Consider the following 19,021-nt stretch of genomic DNA (forward strand, 5'->3'; position numbering starts at 1 on the left):
TATGTGTCCTATGTGATGGTAGGTATATATATGTATATATATATATATATTTATCTCTGTAGCACTTATAAAAATTGGCATTGTAACTGTAAGTAGATTTTAGGGCCTTTTGTCAAGATGAGAATGTAGATGTTCTTTTTATCTAAGGATTTTTAATGTTCTAGTTTACTCTTTACTGTTTTAATAATTAGGTATTTATGAAACACATCAGTAACTTTAACATTAGCTTAGATAAAAAATGAAAACCAGTTTTGTTGTTTTATTGTCTCATTCCTATCTACATTAGTTAATCATCTTCAGAAATTTACTTGTGTTTTAAAGATGAGTTAATGTTAAAATAAATAAATAAAGCACTTGGAGGAAAAAAATGAGTTAATGTTGCAATGAATTTTGAGTACATAGCTTGTTTAGAACATGGTATTTAAAATAATCATTAATTTGATACTCTTTTGAAAACCAATTAACTTTTTTAGGAGAAAGAGTTCTGCTTTAATTAAGCAAATGTGTCCTGTTAATCCTAAAGGGACTTAAGTGAGAGTTTGGTGCAAGTATTACCTTTTGTTTGCATTCTTATCATTTATATAGAATCTAGGTTCTCTGATTCTTGATCACTGCTGATCAAGTACTAGTAGAGTTTACCCATCATCTTTGTACTTTGATTTTTAGGCATGATCCTTTTTGCTGTTTTGTAATGCTTATTGCATTAGATTAACAGCTAAGCAAATGATTTAATCAAGGCACGAAAAAGTAAGTTAAACTGCCATGTCATTTATGTGTTATCACTTGTTTAAATGATGCTTAATTTTTGTAGCTGTTTCTTAAATTTGGTTGAAGTATTAAATATTTAAAATGTTATTTTCCTTGTGTGTTTTAAAATTGTACTTTTTTCCATGATGGAACAGTTTGGTAATGGACTAGATTAATGTTTTTAAACCAAATTTGTTTTCCTGTATTTTACTTATGCTTTTTAGGTGGCAGCCAATGCACACATTCCTCCAGACTACCTCCTTAAAATTTGTGAGCGGATTGGTCCCTTACTAGATAAGGAGATCCCTCAGAGTGTTCCTGGGGTACAGACATTACTAGGTGTTGGTCGGCAGTCTCTGTTACGGGATGCCAAAGGTAAGATTTTTACAGTTTTTAGAGGAAGGAGTCGAGAGTAGTGTGTTTTTATGTTAATTAAATGTTCCCATGCTTTTCTAAATACTAATTTTCTTTTAGTTTTTCTTATCTTGCCAATCTTGTTTTTATTTTCCTAGTGTACAAGTAAATTTTTAGAGGCCTAAATGGAGCCCTTTTCTGTAAAACAGTGAATACTATAGAGGTAAAGACTATAAAATCTCTTTGTAATCCTGTGGAATAGAAATCTCAAAAGATCGCTGCTCTGATTAGTACAGTATAAATACATAAAATATTCTTTCATTACATTTTGATGTTCTTAATCTTTGAGTCTTGATATCATCCTAATCACATTGGGTATTTCATAACAGGTAAATGAAAATTATGATATATAACTATGTTTATAATTAAAAATATTTAAAAAAATCAATCCATCAGCGTTCAGTAACAGTTTCTCTACTCCACTATTTTTCAGTCTTTTACAGATTTCTCCCAAAGTTTTACACGGAACCCCCATATGTAAATTATATAGATAGAATTTTCTGAATGTAAAAATGTGAAATTAGGCATTTAGGATGCCTTAGTGAATTAAATACTTCAGATCTAGCAACCAATTTATTTCTATGTTTTGTTTTTTTAGCATAATGTTTTAAAAATCCTAATTTACAAATATAAATAGTTACATAAATGATGTCAGTTTTTAAATATCTTAATTTAAGGAAATTCTTTAATTCAGTTAATTTGAAACCTTTCAAGAGAGTAGTAGAATATTTTTGTTTCAAAGTTGAATTATTAGGAATATTTTGTATTTGCTTGAATTTTTTGACATAAACATTAAAGATAAAAAACACAACTATTTTTACTCAATTATCATCTGATATGCAGTGTTACCTGTTATGGCACAGCTGGCAGGCGCTCCATAACATTAGCATACACGAAGTATAAATGTTTCTGAATTTTACCTGGCATACTTGTGCTGTATTCATTTCCTTGCTTATACAGTTTTATATGAGCAGATGTGTATAAGCCTAAAGATCAAGAAGGGGACCAATGTAAACTTAAAACCTTATTAATCCATGACATATTTACATAAGATTCAAATATATGTATAATAAAAGCTTTGGTTCTATATCAGCATGGAAATAAAATATCCTGATGATAATATTAAGGCATTGGTGTTCACCTATCATAATATAGATTATAACACTTTTAAACATATGCATGTTATTTCTTATTGTGGTTTTAATAGTTAAAAATGTATTTCAATAAATAAAATTGAAAACAGATATTTGCCTCTAGGGTACAGTTAAAAAAAAACTGTTCTATGCCTTGACTAACTTTTGAATCTTTCTGTATAGACTGTAAGAGTACGCTATGGAATGGCTCTGCTTTTGCAGCTCTACATAGAGGCAGACCTCCAGAACTGCCTGTAAATTATGTGAAACCTCCAAATGTGGGTGAGTAATGTCCATGTGAGTTATAAACATATTCTTAATTTGTTCCTTCCTGAACTCATTATACAGCCAAAAATACGTACCAGAATTAAATTTGAAGTATAAACAAACTGCTTACATTCTTGAAGAGTTTCATGGTTGGTCCAGATTTTTTAAAGCTTTTTTTTTTTTTTTTTGCGGTACGGGGGCCTCTCACTGTTGTGGCCTCTTCCGTTGCAGAGCCTGTGCTCCGGACGCACAGGCTCAGCGGCCATGGCTCATGGGCCCAGCAGCTCCACGGCATGTGGGATCTTCCCGGACTGGGGCACGAACCCGTGTCCCCTGCATCGGCAGGCGGACTCTCAACCACTGTGCCACCAGGGAAGCCCTAAAGCATTTTTATGTAAAGCAAATATAATCATGGTTTTGTAAAAGGTAACCTTTTTTTAAAATTCATTTTCTTTCTTTCTCTTCCCCTGGACTCTCCTCCTCCCCTTCCCCTCCTCCCCCTCCCCCTCCCTTCCTCCTCCCCTCCTCCTCCTCTCCCTTCCCCTTCCCCTCCCTCTCCTCCACTCTCCTCCTCTCCTGTCTTCCCTCCCTTTCTTTTTTTTCCTTCCTTCCTTCCTTTCTTTCTTTCTATTTTTCTCTCTTTCTTCCTTCCTTCCTTTCTTCCTTTCTTTATTCCTTTCTTCCTTTCTCTCCTTCTCTCCTTCTCTCTCTCTTTCTCTCCTTCTCTCTTTCTCTCTCTTTCTTTCTTTCTCCCTTTCTCCCTTTCTCCCTCTCTCTCTTTCTCTTTCCTTCCTTCCTTCCTTCCTTCCTTCCTTCCTTCCTTCCTTTCTTTCTTTCTTTCTTTCTTTCTTTCTTTCTTTCTTTCTTTCTTTCTTTCTTTCTTTCTTTCTTTCTTTCTTTCCTCTTAGCAGAAGCATTTCCTTTTTTATATATTTCAGGTGTTTTTTACCATATGGATGTCTATTTACATATTTCTGTGCTGAGCTCAAAGATTTTACAGGAACTATGTAAAGATAGATTTCAGAAGGAAGCAAAAGTACATTCTGCTTATAGCTGCTTGCCAAACTTATAATGATGTAATAAATTTTATGTCTTTATTAAAAGGAAAAAATCACCCTTCCCACTTGTAGTTTACTGAAATTCACATGTCCCATTCATATTATTCCTGGGTCATCTCTGGCCAGACCATTATGAAGAAATAATAGTAGTGGTTCCTGAGGAGATCTAGCTAACAAATCCATTTATACTAAAGTTAATTCTTGCAAAGAATGTACAGAACCAAGCAGCAAGATGAGTAACTGCCACTCTTTTCCTATTTTCTCACTCTTCTGAAAAATTACATTATTTTATATAGTGCCTAGTGCCTAGAGAATATGCCTTAAATTCAAATTGAAAAATAAGATTACTTTTTTTAAGGAATACTATTTTATGTAATTAGCTTATAGAACTTATTTACCCAAAGAGGTTAAATAAATTTAGACTAGAAATAATTTTTAAAAATATTTAGATGAAGTCATTGATAAAGATTCATAAGTGTTATTAAGATAAATTGGATTCTTTGATATATATTGCTAACACTACTCTTCCATAGCCTGGATATTACTGGAAAAAGTAGACTACTGGGTTGGGTCTAGTTGGACATGGTGTTTTTAACTTTTTTATTTTTTTTTCATTTTCAGGGGCAGTTTGTTTATCATCCAGAATTTTCTGGTGTTCACTTTTCCCTTAAGCTTTACTCATAATTAATTTATTGAATTGAATTGAGATAGCTTTTATTTTTCATGCATTTATTTATGTTCAAAAGATATAATAGTCTTAGTCGTACTATCAACATTGTTTATATGCTTTATACTTCCTTCAGTGGTCATATGTGAAGCACTGAAGAGCAACCTGTAGAGTATTAGGTTTTCAATATTTCTTTATTCTTTCTTTCCTTCTCTTTCTCTTTTTTTCTTTCTTTCTTTTTTTCTTTTTTGCGGTACGCAGGCCTCTCACTGTTGTGGCCTCTCCCGTTGTGGAGCATAGGCTCCGGACGTGCAGGCTCAGCAGCCATGGCTAACAGGCCTAGCTGCTCTGTGGCATGTGGGATCTTCCCGGACTGGGGCACGAACCCGTGTCCCCTGCATCGGCAGGCGGACTCTCAATCACTGCGCCACCAGGGAAGCCCTCTTTCTCTTTTTTAAAAATATTTATTTATTTGGCTGCGCCCGGTCTTAGTTGTGGCACATGAGATCTTCATTGCCGCTTGTGGGATCTTTAGTTGTGGCATGTGGGATCTAGTTCCCTGACTAGGGATCGAACCCAGGCCCCCTGCATTGGGAGCATGGAGTCTTGACCACTGGACCACCAGGGAAGTCCCTCTTTCCTTCTCTTTTAAAAAATTCTTTCTACTGTGCATATACATTCAAACTTCTGTTGGTTTTGTACAGTAAATGCTTTACATTCTGACAATCATTTTGTTATTCATAATGGTAATTGCTTAGGAATTTTAGTGTCCCTGTCACTGATGCTTTCACATTCTTAAATCTGCCATGTTATTTGGGGATGAGCTATTGAAATAGAGATAACTCAATCATGATGTATTTTCATGTAGTATATACTAGTCAAGATACTTAAGTTCAACATATTTAAAATTCAGAACCTGATAAAAACTCAGAGGAGTTGACTACGAAAGTAAACAAGATAAGTAGAAAATCTTTTAAAATTTGTTATTTGAGACAGTTTTCTCCTTGTGGGGTACAGCTTTCCATAGCTACTTTAAAATCAGTTTTATAGTTTCCCTGTATAAATAAAACTTAATCATGAAGGTAAGTCTTGAAGGTTTTATCACAGAATCTTAGCACTAGAAAGAACTTTTAGCAAAACTATTTCTTGATAAAAGGGTTCCTTGGTCAATTAAATGTGGGAAACACTGAGTTTAAAAAAATACAGAAAGAAATGAATGCACGTAGGACTGCTCAGATCCTCTCATATGCTGAAATGCATTGTGAATCATCTTAAGGGGAGCATTATCTAAGTAATTTGGCAGTGGAAATCCTTTTCCCAGAACACCTGTAACATTCTGAAAGTTTCCTGGGAGCAGATTTAGGAAACTGGGTTGCAAACCCCTGTTTAGAGCAGAAAAATCCAAAGCCCAGAGAAGTATGTGACTGGCATACGTTACACTGCTTGCCTTCCAGTCTATTTCTAAACCATTTAATGGGGAATTCCCTGGCGGTCCAGTGGTTAGGAGTCCACATTCTCACTGCCGAGAGCCCAGGTTCAGTCCCTGGTTGGGGAACTAAAATCCCACAAGCTGTGTGGGGCGGCCAAAGGAAAAAAAAAAACATTTCATGGTCAGATGTTACCGATACTTCCTTTTATAACAGATCTACACTTAGAACTCAAAAGATAAAGGATTAGCCACATCATTTTTTATTTTTTAAGTCATATATTATGGTGTATGTATGATTTACATAAAAAGGTTCTCCCCCCATTTCTTTTGGCCACGCCGCATGACTTGTGGGATCTTAGTTCCCCAAACAGGGATCGAACCTGTCCTGGCAGTGAAAGCCCTGAGTCGTAACCACTGGACCGCCAGGAAATTCCCAAGTTCTGCCTTTTTAAGTGTGCAGTTCAATGAGTTTTGACAAATGAATACATTTGTATAACCACCACCAACACAATAAAATATGGAACATTTTTATCACCCCTTAAATTTCTTTCATGCCTCATTGCAGTCAATGCCCTATTCCTCAATCCCTGGAAACCACTAATCTATCACTGTACTTTTGCCTTATTTAGAATGTCATCTAAATGAAATTATATAGTATGTAGCCTTTTGTGTCTGTTTGATTTCACTTAGACCTAATTCTTTTTTGATTCATGCATATCATTTCAGCAAGTTGTATTCTGTTGTATAGGTACACTGGATTCTGTATGTTCATTCATCTATTGATGGACATTTGGGTTGTTTCAGAGTTTGGCTATTATAAATAAAGGCCTATAAATATTCTTGTACAGGTTGTTGCATGAACATCTGTTTTCCTTTCTCTGGGTAAATAGCTAGGTAGTGGATTGTTGGATCATATGGTAAGTGCAGGTTTAACTTTAAGACACTATCAAATTATATCAAAAGTAGCTATCCCATTTTGTATTCCTACTAGCAATGTATAATTTTAGAATTAGTGTCTCAATTTCTATAAAAAGAAGCAACTGAGATTTTGTTTGGGATTACATTGAATCTGTAGGTCAATTTGGGGAAAATTAATATCTTAACATTGAGCCTTTCATTCCAGGAACATAGTATAATTCTCCATTTATTTAGGTCTTTTTACATTTCTCACAGCAATGTTTTGTGAGATATTTCCCTAAGGGTTTCTGATGCTATTTTAAATTGTATATTTTAAAATTTCAGTTTCCAGTTGTTGTTAGTAAACACAGTTGTTGTTTTTTTTTTGTATATTGCTAATCCAAAATTCACTAACTAGATCTAATAGCCTTTTTTTCTTTTTTGAGATTCTTTGGGATTCTCTACATGGATGATCATGTTGTCCACAAATAAAGACAGGTTCACTTTATCCTTTGTAATCTTTTATGCCTTATAGTGCTTTTTTTTTTTTTTTGCCTTGAACTGCTTGTACCTCAAGTACAATGGTGAATTGAAGTGGTAAGACTGGATGTTCTTGCCTTATTCCTGATCTTAGAGGGAAAGCAGGCAATCTTTCACCATTAAGTATGATTGTAGATGCTCTTTATCAGGTTGAGGATGTTCCCTTCTATTTCTACTTCCTTTTTTTAAAAAAAACTTATTTTATTTTTGGTTGTGTCGGGTCTTATTTGTGGCACACGGGATCTTTCATTGCATTGCATGGGCTCTCTCTAGTTGTGGTGCGTGGGTGCACGGGCTCCAAAGCATGTGGGCTCTGTAATTGTGGTGCGTGGGCTCAGTAGTTGCGGCACATGGGCTTAGTTGCCCTGCAGCATGTGGGATCTTAGTTCCCCGACCAGGGATCGAACCTGCATCCCCTGCATTGGAAGGTGGATTCTTAACCACTGGACCACCAGGGAAGTCCCTATTCCTACTTTCTGTAGAATTTTTATCGTAAAGAGATATGTCCCACGTTTAAAATTTTATTCAGTATAGTTGGAATTGTACCAGTTATTTCTTGGCACTCACTTTAACTGGTATTTTATATAGTATAGTGCTACCCAATATAACTTTCAGTGATAATGGAAATGTTCTATCCTGCGATACCCAAAACAGTAGCCACTAGTCACATGTGGCTATTGTATCTGAGGTCTAAGTTTTTAATTTTATGGAACTTTAAGTAATTTGACATTCAGTAACCGCATATAGCCAATGGACAGTGCAGATCTAGACCAGTGTGGGAATCCGTAAGCAGCCCTCTGGATAGGTGCATAATTTGGTAATAATATATTGCCTAATGATTCACTTTATATACTTAACCTGGAATATTTCCAATTTTTGTACTTAGAAACTGCCTTTAGCATTTCCTATTATGATTTTAGTAACTCACTTTAAAGATCATATTGTGCCACTTCTTTCCAATTAAAGTTTTACAATTGTCTTTGGCCAAAACCAATAAAATTCTGACCTTCTGTACTCTCTACTATATTGGATTATTTATTCAAATGTTCCCATCTTTTGTGCAGTTAATCAGCAATGTTATTTAGTAATTTAATGAAGTGGAGGAGAGGGAGCATGGGAATGGAACTTGGGAGTTAATTCCCAGATTACATTCTCCAGATTAACAGCTGTAATACTTTAAATATATGTGTACTTAAATTTACCAGGAAAAATAAATAAATAAATTTACCAGGAATGAATTTCCAAATTCCTATAGGGCAAGACCAACAATGCCTATATTTACATTATTACAGGTCTAAGCTCCAGTCATGCCACCTCATTAGCTGTATGCTTGACTAATCAAGTTGGTTTTGCATTGTGTCAAATTAAATCAGAGGAAAAAAATTGAACTAAATTCAAAACAGTACTTTTCATATTAAGTCCCTGTCTTATTCTTTTTTTAACTTTTTAAAATTGAAGTATAGTTAATTTTCAATGTTGTGTTAGTTTCAGGTGTACAGCACAGTGATTCAGTAACATATATGTATATCTATCAATTCTTTTTCAGATTCTTTTCCATTATAGTTTATTACAAGATACTGAATATAGTTCCCTGTGCTATACAGTAGGTCTTTGTTGTTTTTCTGTTTTATAAATAGTAGTGTGTATGTGTTAATCCCAAACTCCTGATTTTTCTTCCCTCGCCCACCACCATTCCCTTTGGTAACCATAAGTTTTCTATGCCTGTGAGTCTTTTTCTTTCAAAACAGTATTAATACCTAATGCCACTGAAAGAAATCCTGGGGCATATGTAATTAATATTTGTAGTATTGTTTGAGATCTTGCACTATAATCACTATGTATTGTTATTTCTTCATCCCTTTAAAAATTAGTAGTTGTTTTGGAAACTTTGTAGTGGTCATATTAAAACTTGAAAATATAATTTCATACAAGTACAGCTCTGCTTTGAGAGTTTGTCAGTACAGAAATAATTTTGAAAATCTGTTTCATGTCTGTTTGAAATGAATATTTGGAAGAACTAGTATTATAGTTATTACCCATCATGGTAAGAGTTTCAGAAATTGTCCTAATTATCACATTCTAAACAATTTTCATAAAATTATCCATAGAAATGGCAGCAAGATGCCTTGTTCATTTTAGTTTGAGACTTAACATTATACCCAAGGAACAAATGTACATGCTTGTATTTCTAAACTGGGTCAAGGGCATGATGCTGTAAGACTCTAAACCTTTTTTTACCTCTTTTATCTTTAGTACAATTGACATATAGCAATGTCCTGTAATTTATGTAGTAGGCCTGTAATTTACAACTTATACAACTCAGGAGGCTTGTATTAACTCTGTAGCCAAATTCATATTTATCTGTTGCCATAAGCTTCCATTTAACATTGATTGGCTCTTGACTTATTGGCCGTTGTATGGTTATATGTCAACTTAAAGCCAGAATTCACTTGGAGGTGGGAAATCTACCTCTTGTTAATATGTAAATGTAAATTGAAAGAAAGTACTCTAAGGTAAACTTTATTTGGTTGAGGTTGGCTGGGTTTCTGCCAGGAATATTTGTCATTCTCCCTCTGATTTTATGTAGTTCTCGTCTCTTGCCCGAGCATCACACTTTGGCCAAGCCTTGCTTTTTGTTGCCTGCTTCCCTCCACTTCACCTTCCTCCTTTTTGTACTTGATAATTATGCATGAAGCAAGTTGCTTCTAAAGTTATTACTTTCTTGTATCTGGAGAGGAGCAAGGGATTCTTGTCACACCTGCAAGTAATTAGAACTGGAATATAAACTCAGAGTCTTTTGTAAGTGCTACATTGTGAGTGCTCACTAAATATTAAATGAATGGAAGTGCTATGATTGCTGCCACATGGAAACGGAAGCATCCCTTTTAAAGGCATTTTTATGGTTTTATATAGCTTATATGAGTTTTTAGCCCCTTGTGTCCATTTCTGGAATCAATATTATATTAATATTAGGATAATAATTTTAGTTCCTTTATTTGAAAGAAAGTAGATTTTGTTGTGTCTTAGTATGATCATGTAAAATATAATGAAAAAATAATTTCTGTTTAATCCTATTAAGAACACTTTTTTCCTTTCCTCATTATTCTTTGTCATTTCTTTAGCTTTTTCTTTCAACACACACCAGAGTATTCTAAAAGGATCTTTTAGTATTTGTTCTATACATTTTACCCAGTACCTTATAGAAATAGAACTTTATAGTTCACAAAGGGAAGCTGTAAAACAGTTTAGATTTGTTTATTTGGAGGAAAAGGCAGTCTAAAATTAAAATGTCTGTGTATGATAACCAAATCAAATTAAATGGTTTAGAAGAAGATAGTAAAATAAAGATTTAGGATATTTATTCCCAAATTATATTAAGTGAACTTTGCAGAAAGCCTGAATGGAATTAGAAATATTGTTTCTTTGCCATATCTTATATGATATTATCCTAGCAATAAGACATTCAATGACCATGAATACCAATAGCCTGTAGGACTTACTAGGTTTACTTAAATTGTACTGTGGATGGGTGTTAAGGGGTGGGAATGGCATCAGCCTTAAAGACTGTGAAGCTGTTACTCTGTGTGGTTAAGGTTTCAGAGATATAATTTGATTCATAGTAGCATCAAATCCATGAAGGAAATAATTCTGTTGTGCTTCTACTACAGTTTTCAGGTTTTATTAAAATTCATTTTTGCCCTTTTTTCTGGCTTCTTTTAAGACTTTATATTAATTTGTTGTTAGAGCTATTTTGGGAAATCCCAAACCAAGTTTCACACAGAAAACACTAGTCATTTTAAATCTGGAATTAACACTGAATTTCATGAGTCAATTTCCAATATTCTTGGCAGAGTATTTTCTTGGTCTCTTATTGTCCTCTCTACCTATAGGAGTTGATTGATATGTTCAACTGCATTTTAACCAATCATAAGGTCGTATATATGCTATTATTTTATTTTTTAATAAAAATTAAAAAATAAAACTACAAATGTTAATCAATTGACTTTTTTGTAAAAGAGAAAAGACTAATCCAAGAATATTTTAGCCCTCTTTAAATACAGCTTGTTTCCTGAAAAACTGTTTTTGAAGATGATGTTGATAGTGATGGGTGTGGTGTAAGAAGTCTGATCTGTGAACAATAATCCTTTCTGCCTTGTGTGTATAAAGCCTTAAGTCTTTTATTTGGTTAGCAATTATCGGTTGAGCCTGGTACTGTTTTGATTGTCTTAAGCTTTTGCTGAAAGCACCCCTCTCCCTCCTTCATCCTCTACCCTACCCCCACATTCTTGAGGTTTGTCTTTGAGGTAGGTATATAACTACTATTTCTTAGAAGGTCACAACTTTGCTTTATTGTTATGAAGTTGTTTTAGTGGATTTTAAAACATTTCTTGATGCTATAGGCATCATATTAGAACATGCTTTTGGTAATAATGTCCTTTGTCCTTCATTCCTCTCATAGGGCTGGCCTAGCAAAGGGGTTGAGATTATTCTTTAAAATAGCTAGACCTGCTATTTCCAAAGCATTACTGGTAAAGAGGCACCTTTAAACTCTCTGGGTTGTTTATGGCTTCTATGGAAGTTAGCTTGACCTATTTTTTAAACAATTAATTCAGTTTATCTTTCAATGCCAGTTGCAGAAGAATTGGAAATATTCTACTTTTTATATAATCTGTATTAAAGTTTAAAAATTAGCAAATTACACAAGGATTTCATGAACACTTTGTATAGCATGTTATTAGATTGTAGGTGACAGATAAAATTGCTCAAGAGTTATGTGACTCATTTGTGTTAAAAATCGAATAATATCACCCATTTGCACACATCTGGTTTTTATCTGGAGCTTGATGCCAAGTTGATGATATACTCTTTTTTTTTTTTTTAAATATGGAACGCTTCACGAATTTGTGTGTCATCCTTGTGCAGGGGCCATGCTAATCTTCTCTGTATCCTTCCCATTTTAGTATATGTGCTGCTGAAGCAAGCACGATGATATACTCTTTTTCCCAGCAGATATGGTAGTTTCCTGGCTTTGGCAGGCAAAGATATGGTAGATGTCATTATCTCTTAGCATCATTGATCAGATATTTCCTGTGATATAAGCCGTAGAATTCAGTGAGTTATTCATCCTTATCGGCAGTGAAATTTTCTTGTGGTTAGTGATTTTCTGGTTGAGGTTCAAGTGTTTTTAATTAATTAATTAATTTATTTATTTTTGGCTGTGTTGGCTGTTCATTGCCGAGCACGGGCTTTCTCTAGTTGTGGCAAGCAGGGGCTACTCTTTGTTGCGGTACACGGGCTTCTCATTTCAGTGGCTTCTCTTGTAGTGGAGCACGGGGTCTAGGCGCGTGGGCTTCAGTAGTTGTGGTTCACGGGCTTAGTTGCTCCAGAGCATGTGGGATTTTCCTGGACCAGGGCTCAAACTCGTGTCCCCTGCATTGGCAGGCTGACTCTTAACCACTGCACCACCAGGGAAGTCCAGTTCAAGTGTGTTTTGTTTTTGTTTTTGTTTGTTTTGTAGCGAGGAGGGCTTTTATCAGTACTAAACTGCTGAATGTGTAGGGTAATTCAAAATAACTTACCTTGTGCAAGTCTCATCAAACAAAGACCACCAGGAACAAGCCTGTAGTTTGAAAAAATCAAATTTATTTACTCTTAGTGAGGGAGTGTACTGCTGAGGCACCGTGGAAGGCCTCTGGGCAAGAGGGAGGAGGGAAGTGTCTTTAGTAAATTTTGGCTTACCACTGAAGAATTTTGAGGAGTGTCTGAAGGAAGCCAGGATTAGTTCTGGATTGGTGGCTGATTCTGAGGTAAATTGAGAGAAGTGGGTATTAACTACGGGTTGGGTGTGGTCATGAAGCTGGGTGGTTTAGGACTTGGGTATCTCGCTTCAGTAATAAATGAAAATACCAAAGTGAGGATGGGGGCATCATTGGTAAGAAAGCTGTAATCACCCAAAGAAGGGGTCGCTATGATATTTTACAATTGCTGCATGACCTTGGGAAAAACAGTGTTTCCTGTTAACTTTTCAGCTGGCTTTATCTGTGTCTGTCCTCCCAGCCTGATTAATTGCAGGGCTGCTTTTTTCTTTTTCAGTCCTAACTGACATTTACTCTTTCAGTCCCAGATAGGTTTTGATTCTTTCAACATGTGTTCTTATAAATCTTTTAAAAACACATGGTCAAGCTACAACAATTTGTTATTGTCTTTAAGGGCTTTTCTGGATATTCTTAGTCTGTTGAATTGAAAATCTTTTGTTTTGGTCTACAGACATTTTCTAACACCAGTTCAAAATTCCATGCCAGTGTACAATAATTTTAAAACAAACAGATTTTTCTCCACTGTAAATAATGAGTGGAGTAGAATAGTGGTCTAACAACTCTGATGTGGCCATCTCAAACCAACACTTCGGTTCTTGGTGAACTTTCCAGTAAAACCCAATTTAGTAGATACCAGAGTCCCTGCCGATTTTGTTCACTGTCTTTTGCAGGTAGAGGGAAGATTGAGGAATATAATGTAGAATTTTTGATGTTATAGTTATTTCCTATTTCAGGCTCATTATATATTTTCTACAATGTCATTAAATAGACAGCACTTAAAAGTAAGAAGACTGTTGAACTAGAATCAAGAGACCTGGATTGAACCAAGGGTCTGCTATGTATTGATGTTAGGCAAGACAGTTTCTTTGGGCTTTAATTTCCTCATTTACAAATTGAAGAAAATGCTTGCCTTCGGATCTCACAGGATTACTGTGAACTCAAATGAGATGTCTTTGGAATTACTTTATAAGCTTTAAAATGTTATGCAAATGTAACTTGTAATTATGATATTGGATCACACGCTGATAATAATGTTGATAGTGATAATAATGACTCATAGGTTAAACATCTGGTATTTGAGTTATCATCACAAAAAGATTATCTAGCTCACATGCAACTGTAGTGGGGTGCTTTTTTAGTATCTAAACTTAAGTTTCAGGACCTGTTCTTTGTCTCCAAATCCAGTGCCCTTTCCACAAAAGTCTCAGCAAAGTAAGTAATATATATTTCCTAGTTGCCATAATAGAACCCCTTGTAAGAGCCTAGAGTTTGTGGTGGGAGATGAAACTGGAAAGGGAGGTTGGGGCCCAATTATTCGGAACTGTCCGTGCCAGGAGTCAGCAAAATTTTTGGATAAAGGGCCAGATAGTCAATTTTTTTTTGGCCTTCTGGATCATTTGGTCTCTGTTGCAATTACTCAACTCTGTGGTAGTGTAAAAACAGCTCTAGATAATATGTAAATGAATGAGCATGGTTGTTTTCTAATAAAATTGTATTTGTAAAAATAGGTGGTAAGCTGAATTTGGCCTATGGACCCAAGTTTGCCAACCTCTGTTCTACACTAATGAATTTAGATTTTATACTACAGGTACTGAAGAACCATTGGGTACTTTTGAATGGGAAAAGTATATGATTGGATTTTTATTTTGAAAAGACAGCTCAGGTGGCAGAATATAGGATAAATTGGAGAGGAGAGAGAATGGAGGAGGCAGGCAGGGAAATCAGAGGGAAGGCTCTTACTGTAGGTATAGACAGGAGATGATGAGTGTGGGGGTAGTAGCAACAGAAATGGACATAACTGGATTGATTCAAGCAAAATTTTGGAGGTGAGATGAATAATACAGTTTGGTTGGATGTGGGGTATAAAAGAGGAAGAGTAAAACTATTAGTAACAAAATTGAGGAGAGGGAGAATGTAGAAAACTTGTGATGGAAGGATAATGAATGTGATCTGGGAACTCTCCATCTGTGGTACATCTAGGTAGAGGGGAAGGATGTCCATTAGGTAGTTGAAAATGTGGTCCAGGAGCTCAGGTGAAAGATGTAAGTTAGAGATAAAGATTTGGCAGTAATTAGTATATGGGTAGGTAAGATTGCAGGGACAGCATGAAAACAGAGAAGAAATCCCAGGATAGAATTTGAGTGAACTGTTAGCATTTCATCAAGGGTGAGTCAGGGTAGAAAAACAATATAAGAAACTAAGAAGGCAAGGTTTAGAGAGGCAGTAATGATATCTTGAAATGAGAATCAGAAATGATATCTTGTAAGTCATAAGAAGAAAATTGCAGATTTGATCAATATTCCCTATCAAACTTACTATGGAATTTATATTCTCAATGGTTTTGGAAGGTTGAATACTAGAAATAATTTTTATTCAATTCAGCAAATACTTGAACAGCAAATATATGCAAAACCTTTTCTAATGTTCAGGGCAGTCCTTGCTGTCAAGAATTTTACTCTTTGGGGAGGTTTAGACAGATGCTGGACTATGATTATAGTACAAGGCATTGTCTCAGTCCTTTTGGACTGATATAACAAAATAGTATAGACGAGGTGGCTTATGAACAAGATTTATTTCTCACTGTTCTGGAGTTTGAGAAGTCGAAGATTAGGTACCAGCAGATTTGGTGTCAGGTTAGAATTGGCTTTCTGGTTCATAGATACCTCACATGGAGGAAGGGGCAAGGGAACTTTCTCAGGCCTCTTATATAAGGTCACTAATTTACTTCCCCAAAGGTACCACATCCTAATACCATCACATTGGACATTAGGTTTTCAATATATGAATTTGGGGGAGGAAGCACAAATGTTCTGTCTAAAGCAGACATAGACTAAGTGATTTAAGGGAAATACAGTAATGGGCAGTAAGGAAGGAAGGAGAGGTGAAACTGATTAAGAGAAACACGGAAAGATTTTAAGGAATAAGTGACCTTTGAGATGAACTTTGAAGGATTAATTATAACTTGAAGGGTGGAACATTACAGATGAGAGGATATCTGCATAGGACAGAAAAGAAGGCTTCTATGATTTTAAGTGGAAAATTTATGCCCTGGAGGAGTATGAATTATGGTTGGATATTTTGGGAAAGGTGGGACCAGATTAATTAAGCAAATACTTGAGGGTCTTTTGCTTCCAAGGTACTAGAAGTACATTAATCAGTACATGGTTAATCTATCATGTACTGACTGAACTAGGTCAGTACATGATACATTAATCTCTATCCTTAAAGTGCTTGTAATCTTAGATCAGAGATATGCACAGATAACTAATACAAGGACCACGATAAGAAGTGAAACAGGAGGGTTTAGTTTTGGCTGAAGTGATTGAGAAAGATTTCATGAAAAAGAATGGTTTTAGGCTATGCCTCCAAGGATAAGAAGGATATTGACAAGATGAAATGGCAGAGGTTAGGCATAAGGCTAAAGGAATAGCATAAGCAAAGGTGCTGGGTTGGTAAACTGGGAGAAGTTTAGGTTTGAAGTTTAGGTGGGAGTTCATTATTTTTTATCAATGGATATCTAGTTGCTCCAGCACCATTCGTTTAAAATGATATCCTTCCTCCATTGAATTTGATTTGTACTTTTTTCAAACATCAGTTACTATTTGTGTGGATCTGCTTGGTCCTCTATTCTGTTCTATTGATATATGTGTTTATCTCTTTACCAGGACCGCATTGTTTTGATTATTGTAGTTACATAGTAAGGCTTAACGTTGGAAAGAGTAGTCCCTCTCACTTTATTATTTGTCGAGATTGTTTTCAACATTCTAGGGCCAGTGCCATTCCATATAAATTTTAGGACAGGGTTATTAATGTCTGTAAAAGCCTTTTGAAAGGAATTGCATTAAGCCTATAAATCAATTTGGGAGAATTGACGTGTTTACTATGTCGAGACTTCAATCCATGGACATGCTATGTCTCTATTTATTGAGGTCTCCTTTGATTTCTTTCATCAGCATTTTATAATTACAGCATACAGATATTGTACATGTTTTGTTAAGTATATATCCAAGTATTTAATTTTTGGAGTGATTGTAAATGTGTGTGGTTTTTTTACACTTTATTTTTTATCGAGGTATAGTCGATTTACAATATTACGTAAGTTTCAGGTGTAGAACATAGTGATTCACAACGTTTAAAGATTATGCTTCATCTGTGGTTATTATAAAATAGAGGCTATATTCCCTGTGCTGCACTATATATATATATATATATATATATATTTTTTTTTTTTTTTTTTTGCTGTACGCGGGCCTCTCACTGTTATGGCCTCTCCTGTTGCGGAGCACAGGCTCTGGACGCGCAGGCTCAGCAGCCATGGCTCACGGGCCCAGCCGCTCCACGTCATGTGGGATCTTACCGGACCGGGGCACGAACCTGTGTCCCCTGCATCGGCAGGTGGACTCTCAACCACTGCGCCACCAGGGAAACCCTGCACAATATATTCTTGTAGCTTATTTATTTTATACCAAGTAGTTTGTACCTCTTAACCCCCTACTCCTATTGATGATATTGTGTTTTTAATTTTGGTTTCTGCATATTCAGTATTAGTGTATAGAAATGCATTTGATTTATGTGTGTTGATCTTATTTCCTGTGACCTTGCTCAGCCCACCTATTATTTCTAGGAGTTTTCAATCTCTTTTAAAACATATTCTATCTTGCTTTTTTATACTATAGTTTTGGGATTATATGATTTGGCAGATGTAATTATGATATGGGTTGGTTTGGGCTAGAAGGTTTGGGACACAGTTTACCTATTGGTGCAAATGATAATTTTTAAAATTTTTTCTCTCATTTTCAGAAAAACTGTTATACAATATTGGTTAAGAGATCAGCCTCTGAAGTCATATTGCCTAGATTTGAATCCTGGCTCTGTCACTTACTAGCTTGGGATCTTGGAGAAATTATTTAACCCCTTTATGCCTCAGTTTCCATGTCTTTAAAAAGGGGATGTTAATAGTACTCACTTTGTAGGGTTAACTAAGTTAAACATATAAAGTGCTTAGCGTAGTGCCTGGCACATAAAAAGTATTAAATAAATATTAAGTTTTATTATATAACAAGGGATTTTTTTAGTCTACTCTGGTTGGCAATGTATGGATAATATATTTTTGTATGTATTTTATTATTTTCTTTAGCATAGAGATTACTATCATTAGAGTAACCGATCTAATACCAAACGTTTCCCTCTTCCCTCCACCCTACCCATTTTGGAATGTGAGAACATTGAAATTCTAGAGAGGAAAGGAAAGGGAAGAAGAATAGGAACTAAGCTTCACAGAAAGTAAACCTTACTGTGCTAGATGTTCTACAAAATTCATGTCACTTAGGTGGTATTATGCCTGTTTTATAGATTTTATAGATAAGGAAGAAGCTAGGCCTCTTGTTCTTTTCTCAATACTATGTTGTCTTTTTACTCCATTATTCTGCCAAAATAGGGGGAATTGGTAGAACCCACTCTGCCAACACCTGTTGAGCTACTTGCCTGGCTCTTTGATTTTCCCACAGGATTACTATTGTATATATCCTTTGCCCTGCTCTCCTTGTCTGTCAAACACATGTCCTCATTTATATTGAATAGTGACTTGGTACCCAGAAAAACAAGGAGTGAGTTCACTGCTTTGACCCATCAGTATCCTTTATTTGGTGGGGGGTAAACATTGCTGATATGTTTAAACATAAAGCACTAACTGACAGGTAGCTGTGGTATAAGAAAAAAGAACATTGGACATAAGTTCAAGCACCCTCCTTCTCTGTTAATTATCACCTGTATGACTTTGGAAAATTTGCTTCACCAACCTGGATCATAGTTTATTTATATGTAAAATGAGTTATTAGAGTAAAAATTAATCTTTAAAGTCCCTTCAAGCTCTAGCACAATTCTATAACATACACTAGTTCAAAGAGAGAAAGGTAAATCATGGTTGTGTGTAGATTACTTTCTAGGGCCTCAGAAATGCTGATTAGCCTCTCAGAATCTTCACTAGTGTTGGCTTGCATTTTTCCTTTCTATTTATTTATTTTTGACAAAAACATATTGTATACATTTAAGTT

The 19,021-nt window shown here is 35.3% G+C and overlaps 1 protein-coding gene and 1 non-coding gene across 4 annotated transcripts in view; one reads left to right on the forward strand and one right to left on the reverse strand.

The window, feature by feature from the left end:
• BRWD3 (bromodomain and WD repeat domain containing 3) overlaps positions 1–19,021 on the forward strand; it is a 125,384-nt gene that overhangs the window by 11,733 nt on the left and 94,630 nt on the right. For all 3 annotated transcript variants that reach the window (XM_067724231.1, XM_067724232.1, XM_067724233.1), the window contains exons 5-6: positions 972–1,122; positions 2,478–2,576. In XM_067724231.1, coding sequence (XP_067580332.1) covers positions 972–1,122; positions 2,478–2,576 — 250 coding nt within the window. The remainder of the gene's footprint in view (positions 1–971; positions 1,123–2,477; positions 2,577–19,021) is intronic.
• On the reverse strand, positions 12,031–12,137 carry LOC137217715 (U6 spliceosomal RNA). The gene has a single exon (XR_010940217.1). It is a non-coding gene; the product is annotated as a U6 spliceosomal RNA (small nuclear RNA).

Source organism: Pseudorca crassidens, chromosome X (genome assembly GCF_039906515.1).
Source record: "Pseudorca crassidens isolate mPseCra1 chromosome X, mPseCra1.hap1, whole genome shotgun sequence".
Taxonomy (NCBI): Eukaryota; Metazoa; Chordata; class Mammalia; order Artiodactyla; family Delphinidae; genus Pseudorca; species Pseudorca crassidens.